The following is a 16,362-nucleotide window of genomic DNA, read 5'->3' as shown; positions in this document are numbered from 1 at the left end:
GAGATCTACTCATCTGGTACTACAAACAACTTCAGTAACTAAATGGAGCATCAGAATCTTACCATCGAGGTTGCAATTCCCTCGCTCTTTCTGCCTCTGCCAGCCATGCTTGCTCCTCTGCCTGCTGTCTCTGCCTTCTTTCTTCTTTCTGTCGTTCCAGCTCTCGTTGTTGTTGCTCCTGGCGCTGCTGTTCCCTCTCCTCCTGCAGTTTTCTCTCCTGTCCACGGCGGGCTGCTTTTTCTTGGCGCTCACGTTCCCTCTCATCCTGCAGCCGGATTTCCTCCTGCCTCCTAGTCTCGGCTTCACTTTGGCGTTCATCATCTTCTTCGTCCCCCAGCTCTTCTTCGGTGTCCTGATCATCCCAAGACGTGGACCAATTTCGGGAGGATAATTTGTTTCTAGATTCACCAGGCCCATCCGTGACACTGAATGACCGTGGGCTGTTTGTTTCTTGTAGTATCTTGCGCTCCTGTTAAAATTGGAATCATATTTAAGAGTGAGCAGTGATTAAAGACTTCACTCAAAATGTTACACTTTACAACAGAAAAGGTGAAAGGAGATGCAAGAAGGCTCAAAGTAATGAGAGCCTATGGAAGGTAAAAGGAACAAATCTATTTCTATTGGCAGAGGAGTCAATAACCAGACAATGGTGTAAGGATTAGGGGAAAGTGAAGATAGATACAACATTTTGGAGTAACAGGCAGCATCTCTGGAGAGAAGGAATGGGTGATGTTTCGGGTCGAGACCCTTCTGCAGACCTGAAGATCTTTGGTCACCAGCATTTTGTGCCTATCTTCGATGTAAACCAGTATCTGCAGTTCCGTTCTACACATTAGGGGAGAGTGAGCTGTATTTGCAGCAGAGTGGGTGAAGAGGGGCAGAAGCCCCTTGAAGTTTGGTAAAGGTTGAAATCTTTGTGTATTCTAGATGTACGTTAGATGTGCCATAAGTGTTCGAACCAACATCTGGGCAGTGGAGTGAGGTTGCGTAGCTCTTCCTCTGTCAGCATGGACATAACGGGCCAACTGGCCTCATCTGTATTATATGTAAAATTGTCTGGGTGGCATAGTGGCACAACAAGAAGAGCCACTGGGAGGGGGAGAAGGGAGAGGGAGGGGTAGAGGGAGAGGGAGAGGGAGATCTAGAGAGATTCCAACCTTTTAACATTTCCCAAGGCCATGGGTATGACCACACATACATTTTGTTTTTAAATTAGCAAAATAGCATTGTGTAAAAATACTGATTTCCTCAGCAAAATACTGATTTTCAGGTACTAGAATACAGAAATGCTCTGACAAAACTTGGCAGCTCTGAATATATCACGATATCGGCAAACTACAAAATAAAACCCTTTAAAATCCAGGAACTAAGGCGGGCCCCTGGACCTCACCCGTAATGGCTTTCGGCACTCGCACTCCTTCAAGAATTTTACTCAGAGTAAGATTTTTACTCAGAGTAAGATTTTTCCTTTTCAAATGACGGCAAGTATGTATATGTCCTGAAATGATTTCACACAGGAGCAGGCAAATGTCATCACGCTAAACACAGTTAATACAAATATCCAAGTCACGGGAGACACATATGTGGGAAATATGCATGAGTTCGCTTAAAACTAAACATTGTTAAACACTCCACTCTCCACCCTTATCTTATTTGTTAAACTACAATAGATTGACTATTTCTGAACATTAGGGATGATCAGCCAAGATCACATCGAATAGTTTTAAGCTGGCTCGAAGGGCCGAATGGCCTACTCCTGCACCTATTGTTTATCTTGTGTCTCCAATTTTGAGAAGAATCAATAGTTATTGCCAGGATAATGTCCTGTCGAAACGTGCATAATTTGCACAAGTCTCCAGCTTCTAAACCGGGCAAAGATAAAAAGTATTATGCCATTTAGTGATGGGAAAGGATCCATAATTACTGAATCCAGATTTTAAAAATCAGTATCAATTATCTAGCTTGGAGAGGATTACCATTGATTCAAGCAAGATTGTCCACTCTTAGTGATGGACATCATGCTGAAATACAAAGCAGTCTTTAACCTATGAACACGTTCGGTTGGAAATATTATCATCCAGTTGAAAAGTTTTTTTGTTTTTGTTTAAACTCAAAAGAATGAAAAAGCAACTACAATGATTCATCTGATTCTATCCCAAATCTCTTACAAAGGACAAAGCCTGGCCTGCAGCATTGATTTTGACCCAGTAATTAGTAGAAGCATGCTTAGTTTTGTTTAGTTTATACATAAAGGGCAAAAAAGTCACTATAAATGGTTTGGCAAATAGTCCCATTAGCAATTAGTACCAACCATTAAGAAATATAATCAGGCTTTTGTAACTCCAATCTCTTTAAATGTATAATGTCTTTGACAATGCTTGGACTGGCAACCTAAAATTATGTTTTATTCAAAATTGCTAAACGTTTAATGATGAACATTCATCATTAAAACAAACACATCGATATGGGGGTATTACACAAAGTAACTGGTTATTTGTAAAAATAACAAAACCAAGCTGATAACTATTTTCACTATTCTGATATTATATCTCTCGTCCATTTTTAACTTAAAAAAATCTTAAAGAACCTCTTTGGTTTCACAGACTAGTGCATTGCCCTTTGGATTGTAACACATGTAAGCAGCCTGGTTAGTGCTACACCACATCCCTCATTACCTCTTCATAGTACTTGGAACCTTCCTGTTCAGCTTCTCTCTGGGCTCGTTTCCATTCTTCCTGTAGCTTTTCTTGCTCAAGCTGATATTTTTCCTAGAGATCCCAGAAAATCGAAACCATTAGGCAGAGAAAAGTGTGTGGAAGCACGCGAGGAAGAGCTTATATTTCCATATTGCCTCAGTAGTACTAAGATGCCATTGCCAAAACTGGAATCAGACCAAGAGAGAAGGGGGTTCTCCCTCCAGGGGAAGCACCAAATGAATATACATGGTTGTGGCTGCATAATGAATGGCTTTGTGTAAATCAATAAAGCAATCAGGATACAGCCTGGCATTTGAAGCTTATTACAAGTAATCAAGACAAATTTCTTTGCAGTATTTAAATTGCTTATTTTAGACAAATTAGAAACGTTTCTAAAAACTTGGAAGTGGAAGAATTTTGAATTATTAAAAACATGCATTACCAAATTTAAAATATCACAATATAGGCCTGCGTTTAACAGGTCTACATTAAAAACAAAGCACATTTTTTTGACTTGCGAAAATTTTAATGAACTTTACTCAGCACTAATCCAAAGTCAATGAATAAAGGAGAAAACTTTCATAACTATTGACAGAGCACTTATTTTGAGACCAGGTTTGGCAAAGGCTACTCACAAAAGGAGGTCTCACCGTTCAGTAACAAACGCTAACAAAACAAAATTAAACCATCACCACTGCGTGTCATGCATGCTCCATGTTATAACTAGCAAAAGCACTGTAATAACATGCTGGCATTAGGTAGCACATTTAGAAAATAATAACAGTAGGTCTTTTCCAATGCAAAAGGATAGTAACCTGGCTTGAACAGCAGAACCTCAGATTCTTACAATAGAAACTGCCATACATGTTCAATACCCAAAATTATATTTATATTTTTTAAAAGAACAAAAAGATTGAAATTTAAATATGCAGATATTGTACATTCCACTAGATTAAAAAATAGTTAAACTTCAGCTTCTGCTGGACTGAAATGGATGGGCAATTATTCAATTCCCAAACAATATAGCTCCCTTCATTTGTTCCCCAGACAATTGATGATACAATGGTTCCTCATAGATTTACCTAGCATATCAGCCATTGCAATGGACTCAGCAAGATAAATGTGATGGGGCAAACTTGGTCAGAGAATAAATTTTCTAGGTAAACTGGAGAGAAGAAGGAATTTCTTTAGTCGGGGGGGGGGGGGGGGGGGGGGGGGGATGAATCTGTGGAATTCTTTGCCACAGGAGGCTAAGTCAATTGGTATTTTAAAAGCAGAGATAGATAAGATTCTTGATTAGTAGGGGTAATGGAGAGAAGGCGGGAGAATGGGGTTAGGGGGTGAGATATAAATCAACCATAATTGAATGGCATAGATTTGATGGGCCAAATGGCCTAATTCTGCTCCTTTCACATGATTATGCAGTGATGAAACCTCAATCTTCCCTATATTAAGCAACTTTATTCTCAGTAACAGGAACTTAACATGGAGAGCTGCTATATATGGAAGCAGTCATTGAAGAACAAATGCTTAACTATTTGGTACTGTAAATCTTTGTTAACCTGCCATCTGATTGTTCAAAATACCCTATAGTTCGGCATCTAGCTCAATAGGTCAGAGGGTGAGGCCAGGAGCCCAGAATGTGAATGTGGTACGTGACGCAGTGTTTCCACTTTGAAGGAAATTACCCGAAATTCGGGAAATTCCGGTTGTCTTCAGGTAATTTTTGGGAAATTAAATAATTTTGGGAAACTTCCCGGCCCGGTAAGCCTTCCCCAACAGCGCACGTGCGGATACCGGGCCCTCTGCGCACGTGCGGGAAGACGCGAAGGGGTCTAATCGGGCCCTTGGGATGATTTGCAGAAAAACCGTATATTTACGACCGTCCGCGCCTGCGCAGTTGGATGAGGCCCATCAGCCGCATCACAATTGAAAATGGTGCCGGTGACGCAGTTGGGACGCCGACTCCCTGCGCGTGCCCAGTGGCCCCGATATCCGCACCTGCATAGTTGGGGTGGCAGTCGCACATGCGCAATTGGGGAAGGCTGACTGGCCCGGGAAATTTCCCCAAATTATTTAATTTCCCGAAAATTACCCGAAGACTACCGGAATTTCCCGAAATACCATCAAATTCCAGGTAATTTGGAATTCTATTTCAGGAATTTTTTTTGGAGGTATGGGAGCACTGATGTGGCGAGACATTGGGCCACCATCTGGAGTTAGGAATGCCAGGGGTCAGGAACACAGGGAGGCTTGTCACTGGAGCCAGGTGTCCGAGCACTTGCATATGTGCTGCTCCTTTAAAATTCACTCAGTTCACCGGAAAATGGATTAAACCAATGTGCAGAATCTAAATAAAGCACTGAAATAAATGAATGGAGGTATGGAGGCTGATGCTAGTTTATACAAAAAGACACAATAGGTGCTGGGGTAACTCAGCGGGTCAGGCTATCCTTTTCCTCCAGAGATGCTGCCTGACCCATTGAGTTATTCCAGCACCTGGTGACTAGTTTGGAAAATCTGCTCAATCCAGCTTCAAATTTTTTTCCTGTAACATGTTTCAAATGAACACCAACAGAATTAGGTGCATTTTGCTTAGATTAGTTCAATTTAAAGATACAGAGCGGAAACAGGCCCTTCAGTCCATCAAGCCCGTGCCAACCAGCAATCCCCGCACATTAACACTATTCTGCACACACTTGGGATAAATTACACTTTTATTAAGCCAATTAACCTACAAACCTGTACATATTGAATGTGGGAGGAAACCAGTGCTCCTGGGGAAAACTCACACAGGTCACAGGGAGAACGTACAAACTAGTCAGGATCGAACCTGGGTCTCTGGCGATGTAAGACAGTAACTCTACTGCTGTGCTACCGTGCCGCTCTTGCTGATGACTGGGGAAAATTGAGTGCCTCAAAAACATATTGAATAAAAAAAGTCCCAATATATTAAAACCCTATACAGCAAGATGGATAGTTAAGAAATTGAGCCATTTAAAATTAATGCAAAGATGGTTATGTTTTTTTTGGGGTTTTTTTAAAGGCCCGTGTCCACAAAGTTCACATCCTCTTGTATTCTAGCCTTTGCACAATAATGAAACATATGGGAGTGAAATCCCCTTTGTCATAACATGCTACATTAAAGGGCTAGCATCCATGCAAAGCATTTATTTATTAGTTAGCTCAGACAAACCACCTCAACACCATGTGGCCAGCACCATAGCCACACTGTACCTGTAACAATCGGTCCTGTTCCTTCTGCCACATTTCCTGGCGCTTTCTCTCCTCCTCAGGATTCAAAGACCAACGACTTGAAACACTAATTGACGGAGTTTGTAGCTATCGCGCCACAGCAAGAAGAAAGCATGTAACACCATTTTTTTTTTTTAAAAACAACCATCTTATCAACTTTCTTTAACATCAAGTGATCAACTGAATTCATGAAATGCTTAAAGTATTTAATTGACAATAGACAATAGGTGCAGGACTAGGCCATTTGGCCCTTTGATACATTGAAGTTATACATGTGCATTATATATTCTTACAGGTTCTTTGGAATACCATGGGTATGTGGCACGAGCTACCAGAGGTGTATTATTGGAATGGCTGAGAGGGATATGGGCTAAACACAGGTAAAATGGAACTAATTTAGATGGAGTATCATGGGCGAGTTGGGCCGAAGGACCTATTTCGGTGCTTAATCACAATAACAATGACAATTCAAGATGGCATAGTAAATAGAAACCATACTTACATCATTCACTGCTGTTTCTGTTCTACCTGTATGGAAAAATAATTTGAGGTGATAAATCCAGCAGAAAGAAAATTTGTGTATACTTTACTAAGTCTTGAAGGCCAAAAATGAATGACCTCCAAAACAAGTTCAAGTTCAAGTTACATTTATTGTCACATACACCATTTGGTGCAGTGAAATTTGAGTTACCATGCAGCCACATAAATAAAATTAACACAACACTATAGAATTTAACATAAATATCCCCCACTGTGGAATCAACGTTTCCCACTGTGCGGGAAGGAAACAAAGTTCAGTCATCTTCCTCTTGTTCACCTGTGGTCGGGGCCTATTGAGGCCTCCGCAGCCTGCACAGTCGCCGCAACATCCACAGACTGCACAATTACTACTGCTGGACATGGGAGATTCAGTATTTGAAAAAGAACTGTGTCCTTGTTTTTTCCTTCACAAATGAAGGAGTCACTGGGATATAAATCTCATGATTGTTTTAAAGAGACACAAACATGTTGTCCTACACATCCAATATATGGCTCTTCTGAAATGAATGCAACCAGTGTTTGAAAGATAACAACCACATGCAACCACCATTTAACTCAAGCAGCCAGAGACAAAATGTCTCCTACACCCACTTGGAATCTTTTGTTATGATATATTGTTATTGTGATACGGGGCAAGCCCACCTGGAAAAACTAGCTGCAGTTTCAACAGAGAATATTCCTATTCTACTTTGTGCTCTTCATTCTAATAAATATTGCTGTCAGTAATGCCATGGCTAAATAAAAGCAAATACAAGAAGATTTCTTCTAGAGTTTGGCGTGAGAAATAACTCAAAAACAGCCAATTTCATTTAGCTTCCTTACTCATTTTTCCAAACACATTCTGAAGACAGGCATCAATTGTAAAAAAAAGTGCTGCAACCCAACATGGCCAGAAACATGTGGGATCCAATATTTTCTCGAGCATTCTACAACTGTACAGTAGTAGATTGTTCTGTCTGGGCTAAATTAACCCCAAAATAGGCTATTAAAAGGTAAGATTTCAAGGTAAGCCTGCTCAGGAATTAACAGTTTGAGGGCAGAGTCCAAAGTACACCATCAAATTTATCTTTAATTATTTCTAAAGGCTGGATGTGTACCCAACCTTGAGCGGCAATGTACAATGTGGGATAACGGCACCACTCGCTATGGCACTATTTTGATTTATTTCAAGCTGTGCACAATTATGAAACAAGTCATTTTGTGTAAAACCCACCACATTATAAAAAAGAGGAAAGGAGTGCAAAAGGGGAACAGAGTGATACATTTTCAATCAAAGATGTGGGGAGATGGCAAGCAAAATAAATGATCCAAAAAAAAAAAAAGGGAGACCTTAGCAACATTTGTGTTTTGTGATACACACACGTTTGTTGCAATCTGGTTCTTACATTGGACTTTGTTTGAGGGAAAAAATAATCAGTACTGTAACCTTTGACCTGCCTTAGTTATAAAAGTGAATTGCTACAGCACCAAATGTAAATGTAATTATTCTTTGCAAACGGTTTATTAAAATGCTGGCTTTCAATATTCTGCTTTATATCAGGCTCCATAGAAATACCAAAACATTTGCATGCCAAACGTCTCACAATTGCAAGTTTTGGAAACACTAAGAGGCTAAAGGAGCATAGTTCACATTGTTCAAAAGTCACAATGTACAACGATTACCACAAAAGTAGACCCGATAAATTAAAAGTAAAATTTGATGAATGTACAAAAAGGAGAGAGGAATTTATGTATTAATTCATAAAGATAACTGAATGTAAGGCTTAGCCTAGCACATCTAATGTTTATTAGTGCTATAAAGCGTATTTATGTTTGGCTTACCTTGTTCAAAAAACTGGGATCGTCTTTTAAAGTTTTTCAGACTAATGGGTTCAGAAGCTAAAGCAAAACAAAAAAATACGTTAATTACCAAGCTTAATTCAATCTTCATTAGAAATGAACATTGATCACAATTTTTTTGTTAGGGGGTGGTGGGGGCAGATACGAGAGTGGTGTTTAAGAAGCTTTTGGATAGGCGCATACATATGCAAGAAATGGAGGGATATGGATTATGTACTGGTAGAAAATAATTTGTCTTGGAATCAAGTTTGGCACAGACACTGTGCTGTATTGTTCTATGTTCTACAAAGAATACAACATATAAACCACGTGGATAACCCCAATTTTGGAATGGAGTAAAATATGTTGGAAAGTTATGTGCAATACTTTTTTTCAGAGCCCTAACTATATTGACTAACTTTATTAACAGTTGCAACAAACATAAAATGTTGTCGACCAGGGTTTACTATTCCCCGTTCTCATCTACCCAGATATTCTTCCCATCACCACCTCCTCCTACCTTGTGCACACCTTTTTTGCACTAACCCCCACCAAGTTTCTTTCCCCTCCTCCACTTTTTCCATCCACTCATTACTCACATCTCCCTACTCTGGGTCAGCTACTTTTTTTTTTCATACCACTCCTGTTCCCTTCTGTCCACCATCCCTCCCTCTGGGTGTGGATAAATGTGAGGTTATCCGCTTTGGTGGCAAGAACAGGAAGGCAGATTATTATCTGAATGGTGTCAGGTTAGGGAAAGGGGAAGTACAACGAGACGTTGTACTTGTACATCAGTCACTGAAAGTAAGCATGCAGGTACAACAGGCAGTGAAGAAAGCTAATGGCATGTTGGCTTTCATAACGAGAGGAGTTGAGTAAAGGAGCAAAGAGGTCCTGCGGTTGTACAGGGCCCTAGTGAGACCACACCTGGAGTATTGTATGCAGTTTTGGTCTCCTAATTTGAGGAAGGACATTCTTGCTATTGAGGGAGTGCAGCGTAGGTTCATGAGGTTAATTCACGGGATGGCGGGACTGTCATATGATGAAAGAATGGAGCGACTGGCCTTGTATACACTGGAATTTAGAAGGATGAGAGAGGATCTTATAGAAACATAAAATTATTAAAGGATTGGACACACTAGATGCAGGAAACATGTTCCCGATGTTGGGGGAGGCCAGAATCAGGGGCCACAGTTTAAGAGATAGGCCATTTAGAACTGAGATGAGGAAATAATTTGTGGAATTCTCTGCCTCAGAAGGCAGTGGAGGCCGATTCACTGGATGCATTCAAAAGAGTGTTGGATAGAGCTCTCAGGTCCAGCGGAATCAAGGGATATGGGGAGAAGGCAGGAATGAGGCACTGATTGTGGATGATCAGCCATGATCACATTGAATGGCAAGTGCTGGCTCAAGGGGCAGAATGGCCTACACCTGCACCTATTGTCTATGTATCTATGCTCTACATTTCATTCCCCACCTTCCTTTCATATCCAATTCTAACATTTGCACCCATTATCTTTTCCTCCTATCATCTTCTTGGTTGCTATCTTCACCAAATCTTCCCCGTCTGAATCATCTGCCATTTCTCCCCCCCTCCCCCCCACAACCTGAACCTATCGATCTGCCAGTTTTAGACCCACTCCTTCCGCTCACCTTTTTCGACCACTCTACTCATCAGTCAGAAGAAGGGTCCCAATGCAAAATGGCCCCTATCTATTTCCCTTGACAATTGACATCATAGAGCACAGAAACAAACATTCCAGCCCATCGATTCTGTACAAAGCAGCAACTATTGTACACTAATCCTATATTAATCCCTTTTTTATTCAACACATTTTCTTCAACTCCTCCATATTCTGCCAGTCACGTGCACACACAGGGCCATTTACAGTGACAAATGAACCTTATTATTGCCATGTCAAAATTGCACAAATGATTAAAACAAGGGCTTATCAATCACCATTCCTGGAACCTTCTGTCTTAGCACAGTATGACAATAGAAGCAAGAAATCTAACCAATTTCTAATCATATACAATAGAATTTATATGTGAATGTGCCATGGGAAATTATTCTAGTCTCTGGCTTATTGGGAATGGGGAAGGGTTGTACAAATTGAATATTCTGTTGCAGTTTTATTTTTTTATTTGACACACATTGCTAATTAAACTAAAAAATTCCCATCAAGTACCTGAATTGTGTTTTATTTATGAAATCAAACATTGGATCATTAAAACATATATTTCCTTTGTGCACTGCAAGCTCCCGATTTGTTTTAACTATTTCCCACACCTGCTGCTTACAACAAATTTTTCATCGCTACAGTTCTGTCTTCTTTGCAGTTGTAAAAAAAAAAGAAATCAAAGGGAAATTTTTAAACAGGCCACATCTGACAAAATTTAATCTATGACTGGTTTCAAACTTACTTGAAGCCAGAACCCCCAAACATGGTGACAGGAACACTAGCTGCTCATTCCCATTTCATTTCTATCACCTCTCTCTTTGATGCTTTGAGAATTGTTTTGACTACATAGAACAGCGTTAGAAGAACTGCAAGCATTTTGCCCTGACTTATCCATACATCAGTATTATTCCCAGCTGAGATACTGCACACATCTGCTTGGATCACACATACTGACTTTTACCACCAAGAATCAAACACAACTGACAATGTTCACTTTGGTATCACAAATTTAAAAAAGCCACTTTTCAGGTGAAGCCCAGTTTTGATCGACTTCATGAAATTATGTAACAGTGTGCATGTTACACAATTTTTTGATATATCTATAAAGGACTTTTGGGATTTCATACCTTGAGTCTGAAACAAATTTCGTTCCTGGGAATTATTATTTTTAACTATGTCAACATAAAGGGCCTGTCCCACTGTACGAGGTAATTCAAGAGTTCTCCCGAGTTTCCCCTGATTCGAACTACGGTAATAGCCGCTTGTAGGTGCACGGGGCTCTCGTGGACATTTTTCAACGTGTTGAAAAAACTTCACGAGCTTACCGCGTTTCCCGAGTACCTGCCGTTAGCGTTACTAGCCGCTAAGAGACGTCCCGAGCTCTACATATTTACCACGAGTTTGACTTTTTTTTTTAAACTCGGGAGAGCTCTTGGGTAAACTCGTATAGTGGGACAGGCCCTTAAGGCAGCAAATGGAAATTATAGTTTTAAAAATATATATAAAAAATGTCAGTAATGTAACACATAGGTTCCATTTTTCAGACGTTAATAAATTGATTTTGTGCATGTTGTAAAATACACAAACATCACTCGATATTGTAAGCATATCACCAATTTATGGAAATGAATGGCAGCACATAATAAGAGGGACTAGAAAGAACAATTTATTAAAAGTGGAGAGAAGAGGAAATGAGTACTACCGTTCACAGGAGCAAATGTATGCACACATCGATCTTATTAATATTATTATAGTATGGTAACTCGTTTTTACGTACAAATGTCCATAAGATGGGCATTGTGACTTGCATGCTTCATTCGTTGCAAGCTTAGGTCAACTTTGTAATATATGGCAATGTGAAATTAATGAAGTGTAGGTCAAATGGTGTGTTGCAAGATGTAAGGTTCTTAACTCCGACATCACCAGAAAACTTCCAGAAAAGATGCTGCTAACATATGGCGTCTCTAGATTCATTACATTTGGGAACTGCAATGTTTAACTTAAATTTAACATTTCCACAGAATCCTTTGTAAGGTTGCGGGTTTTTTTTTTTAATTAAAAAAAAAAAGCACAAAAGGGCATTTGGTTTTAGTGGAGCAATAGTGGGAAGAGAGGAAAGCAGAATGCAAAGGAACACTGGAGACTATGCACCAAGTGGTCACCAATCCTTGCCATATCTATCATGCAAAATCCAAAATGATTCTTTATGACTGATTAAACCCATATGAGCCAAGATGAAATGCATAACTGGCTGATGACTGGATGAATCCCCTTGTTGCTGAAGTAATTATGCCTCCCTTATGGTAAATTAAGAGATTTACTAGATATGAAAAAATTATGGATTTAAATAAATTAAAGAGCTGTTTCCATTGGTAGATAATTCAAGGACCTTGGGACACAAATTCAAAGTGATAAACATAGTGGGTAGAGTGGGGTAAGGAGGGGGTGGCTGGAGAGTGATAAAAAACAATTTACTGTGAGCGCCTAGAATTTGCAACTCACTGCCCGTAGAGTGAAACAGAGTCAATCAGGACTTTGAAGAAGGCACTGTAAAGGGACTTGAGAAGAAATAATCTTTAGAGCTATGGGAACATGGAAGATGGTTGTAATTGAATACAGAGGTCTGTTAGGGGTTAGTATGGAAGTAATAGACTGAATGGTCCCAGGTTCTGCAAAATCTTGTGACTATGTTGAATAAATGCAGTACTTCAGTCGCTACCGAAACAAAACGCCCTTTCATGCTTTTTTCCTTTAATAGCCCTCTCTACCTTGCTCACAGTCTTTCTAACATTGGAGTTTTACAAACTCCGGGAAAAACATGTTCAGCAAAACTGTTTTTAAGAGACGGTTATTAAAAACTGCTTTAGGCACAAAGAAACCACTCAGAAATACTTTGCATAGGTAACCTTTTTGTGTTGAATCCTCCGGTAATTTCTTCTCATTTTCTCCTGATTGAGGAAGCTGTAAAATTGGCACAAAGTATATATATATTTTAATTAATTATCCCATAGATTAGGCAAAGAAAATATACTTACATTTGGGGAACAAGGGGAATAGATTTAACAAGTTACATGCATGGTGTGAGTATATTTATTGTAACCTTTATAATGCACTGGGAACAACTTGTAACCTTTAAAACCTTTGAATATGCCTCAAGAATTCTTAATTAAGTGGTGTATCATGGAGCTTTAAGTTACTATTATCTGTTTTGTTGACCACTGAGACAGATTCAGCCTTGGACCCTTGCACTGCACATGCAATAGATCAGTGGCCCATGCAGAAGGTTGTGCTTCAGAAATTTGTAACTGCACACTTCAATGGAACTAAAGTTTAGGAGCACAGCAGTGTTGGCATGACAGTCATACAAGTGACAAAAGAGGAATTTCTACTGCAATATCATTTTGAGCAAACACAAAACTCAAATGCCACAGACAAAAATATTCAACAACCATTAACATTCATCTACGGTATTTCTTCCTGATATATTTTTTGAATGTTAGTTTTATGTGGCTTCAAAATCCCAAGTGGAATGGCAGCCAGCTAACTTCTTTTCAAGGCTCCAATTATATCAGAACAAGCAACCAAAGGATCCTTGGTATGCAATTTTAATCCTTCCACTCAGTGACTGCATCAAGGCATTCAACATTTAGTGGCACTGACATAATCTGGAGTTTGGAATATTAAAGTTGACCTACTTGAAACAGATAAGATTCTGAAAAAGCTCAGCACAGCAAATGTCCAGACATTGTTCTCCTTAGTTGGAAAATATGGTTTTGTCTGAAGAGTTAAAAGAGTTGGGGCTGAGATTAGGCAGTTTATCTTCACTCAATACGTGAGTTCTTCATCAGTTTGGGCCATGGATGTTTGTTGTTGAGTTCATTCAAGATAGATATCAACATAGGAGTGGTTGCAGAGGGAAACGGTAGTTGAGATAGATCAGCCTAATCTTATCAAATGGCAGAGCAAGATCAAGTAGCTATGTCTTGTTCTGTTCCTTTCTTACAATGATCTTCTTAGGCCAAAGGTACACAAAAATGCTGGAGAAACGCAGCAGGTGCAGCCGCATCTATGGAGCGAAGGAAATAGGCAACGTTTCGGGCCAAAACCCTTCTTCAGACTTATGAGGGGGGACAGTTAGGCCAGTTGTGACCTCAGGCAATTTTTTTATTTATTTTTTTATTTTGCTGATATAAGTGACTTTTATTCAATGAAATTTAAAATTATGGGTGCCTATTTTAAGGTTGGATATAGAGAAGAGTCATTTGGCATGAAAACTTGCTCCATCAACACCAGTCACATACAAATCCAATTTACATTCTTCCCACATTCTCATCAACTTCTTCCAGGTTCAAACGTTTACCTACACAGCATGGACAATTTACAATGCCAATTAACCCACATTTACCTTAAACAAGCAAACTTAACACTCATTTCAGTATGTTGAATATAATACAAAACCACCTTCACAGTGACCTACATCTGGTAGTTGATTGAAGGGTTGACTTCTGCTAGTCTTCATGGTTGGTCCAGTAGCTTCCCACCGAATAGGTTCATTGGAGATGCTGTATTTCATTTCATTTGCACCTGTAATTTTTTTTCCAAAGAATGACAGATCTATGAGATTTACGTGAACCAATAATACCCTTTCAGTAGCCCGGCCGAAGTTACGGGGGGAAGAGATGAGTGACAAACGGAATACTATTAACATGAAGTCAAACAAGAATTAAAGTTAGGAGCAAATAAAATTCCCATACAGGTGATGAAACCAAATTACTTTGTATCAGTCATAGCCCACTAAAACCCAACCTTGTAAGCACTGCGGAGGCACCTTCGTCAGACTGCGCACCACCAGCATAGAATTATGGGATGGGTAGTAAATGTCTCGCACACCCCACATTGCACAAATGTAAAAAAGTATCAAACTGGATTTAAAATTACAAACAAATTTAAATTGGCGCTTGGCGACTGGGAAAGGAATTCACAAACAACTTTCTCTACATAACTTAAACAAAGCATTTCAACTGCTACGATCGGTAACGACCTCTGTTTTCTTGGTAATCTTCAGTTAGTTTAAATGAGAATGAAGGGTGGGGAGGGGGGAGAAGAGGGTGTGGAGGAAAGGAACGATACAAAGTGTGTAGTAATTCTGCAGGTCAAGCAGCATCTCTGCAGCATATGGATTGGCGGCATTTTAAATCGGGCCACTTCATCAGGCTAATTGTAGTTGCGGACTGAGAAGAGGGGGTGGGGGTCAGGGACAAGGTGTGGCAAGTGATAGGTGGATACAGATGAGGGGGGGTGGGTACTGGCAGATGGGTGGACATACACCAGAGATGAAAATATGATAAAAGTCATGCGACCAAATTGGCGAGTTTAGATGAGTTTAGAAGAGTTTGAAAAAAATATCATGTTGAAGACCTCCTTCGACTATGTTGAAGACTAGCTTCGACTAATTTCAGGAAAATTGGCCACCGAATAGTGGAGAGTGAAGACGACCTCCTTCAATCTCCCTTCGACTATGATGAAGAGTATCTAAGACTACCTTCGACTACCCTTGATTACCTACGACTAACATGCCGACCTACTACGACCTACTACAACTAAACCTACGAGTAAAAAAAGTATCGATTTTTTCCATGGCGACCTTTTTTTACTCGCGCGGGCATTTTTCAATGTTGAAAAATACGCCGCGACCTAGCTGAGGCCTTGAGTACACGGGGACTACTCTCGAGCATGAAGGAGAGTTACAAAGGCCTCCTACGACCTCGTGTCGAACATGCTGCGAGTATGAATCGAGGGCAAACTCGCCAGAACTCACGGATTAGGTCGCCAAAGTGGGACAGCCCCTTTAAGGTGAGAAGTAAATTGTGAACCCAGAGGCAGGTATATAGGAGGAAGGAGACAGTTGGTATAAATGAGAATAATGGGGAAAAAAGATGTAAAGGAATGAAAAGATGCTTGAGTACCTCTAAAGGGGAAGCATATATGCAACATATGGATAGGAGCCGTTTTGGATCGGGCCCCTTCTTCAGACTAATTGCACTAGGAAGTAGGAATCAGAGAAAAGAGGTGGAGTTGGAACAAAGCCTGGCAAGTGATAGGCGGATACAGATGAGGGTGGGTTTATTGACACATGTGTGGACAAAGATCAGGGATGATAAGAAGACAAAAGGGTGCAAGATAAGAAGTGGCGTAAATTGTGAATCCAAGGGATATTGGTGGAAGGAGAGGGGGAAGGGGCAAGATTGTGGGTGAAAGGGGTGTGTGACATGATAGCGCACGGGGGATTAATGGGGACGTGCGGGAGAAGGGGAGAGGTTGATACTTTGGTTTGGGTTGTAAAGGAGAATATATTTGGAGAATGCAAAAAA

At 40.1% G+C, this 16,362-nt stretch overlaps 1 protein-coding gene across 6 annotated transcripts in view; it reads right to left on the bottom strand.

The window, feature by feature from the left end:
- The window catches only part of lmo7a (LIM domain 7a), a 203,921-nt gene that overhangs the window by 15,443 nt on the left and 172,116 nt on the right, over positions 1-16,362 (bottom strand). For 5 of the 6 annotated variants that reach the window (XM_055636734.1, XM_055636738.1, XM_055636735.1 and 2 more), the window contains 7 exons: positions 14,469-14,575; positions 12,898-12,952; positions 8,313-8,369; positions 6,454-6,479; positions 5,934-6,038; positions 2,676-2,768; positions 63-469 (listed from right to left, as the gene is read on the bottom strand). In XM_055636734.1, the coding sequence (XP_055492709.1) occupies positions 63-469; positions 2,676-2,768; positions 5,934-6,038; positions 6,454-6,479; positions 8,313-8,369; positions 12,898-12,952; positions 14,469-14,575 (850 nt within the window). The remainder of the gene's footprint in view (positions 1-62; positions 470-2,675; positions 2,769-5,933; positions 6,039-6,453; positions 6,480-8,312; positions 8,370-12,897; positions 12,953-14,468; positions 14,576-16,362) is intronic. The other variant, XM_055636737.1, reaches the window with a different exon arrangement.

Source organism: Leucoraja erinacea, chromosome 6 (assembly GCF_028641065.1).
Source record: "Leucoraja erinacea ecotype New England chromosome 6, Leri_hhj_1, whole genome shotgun sequence".
In the NCBI taxonomy this organism is placed as follows: Eukaryota; Metazoa; Chordata; class Chondrichthyes; order Rajiformes; family Rajidae; genus Leucoraja; species Leucoraja erinaceus.
Note: the sequence above shows the minus strand (reverse complement) of the source record. Positions and strands in the feature narration are given on the sequence as shown.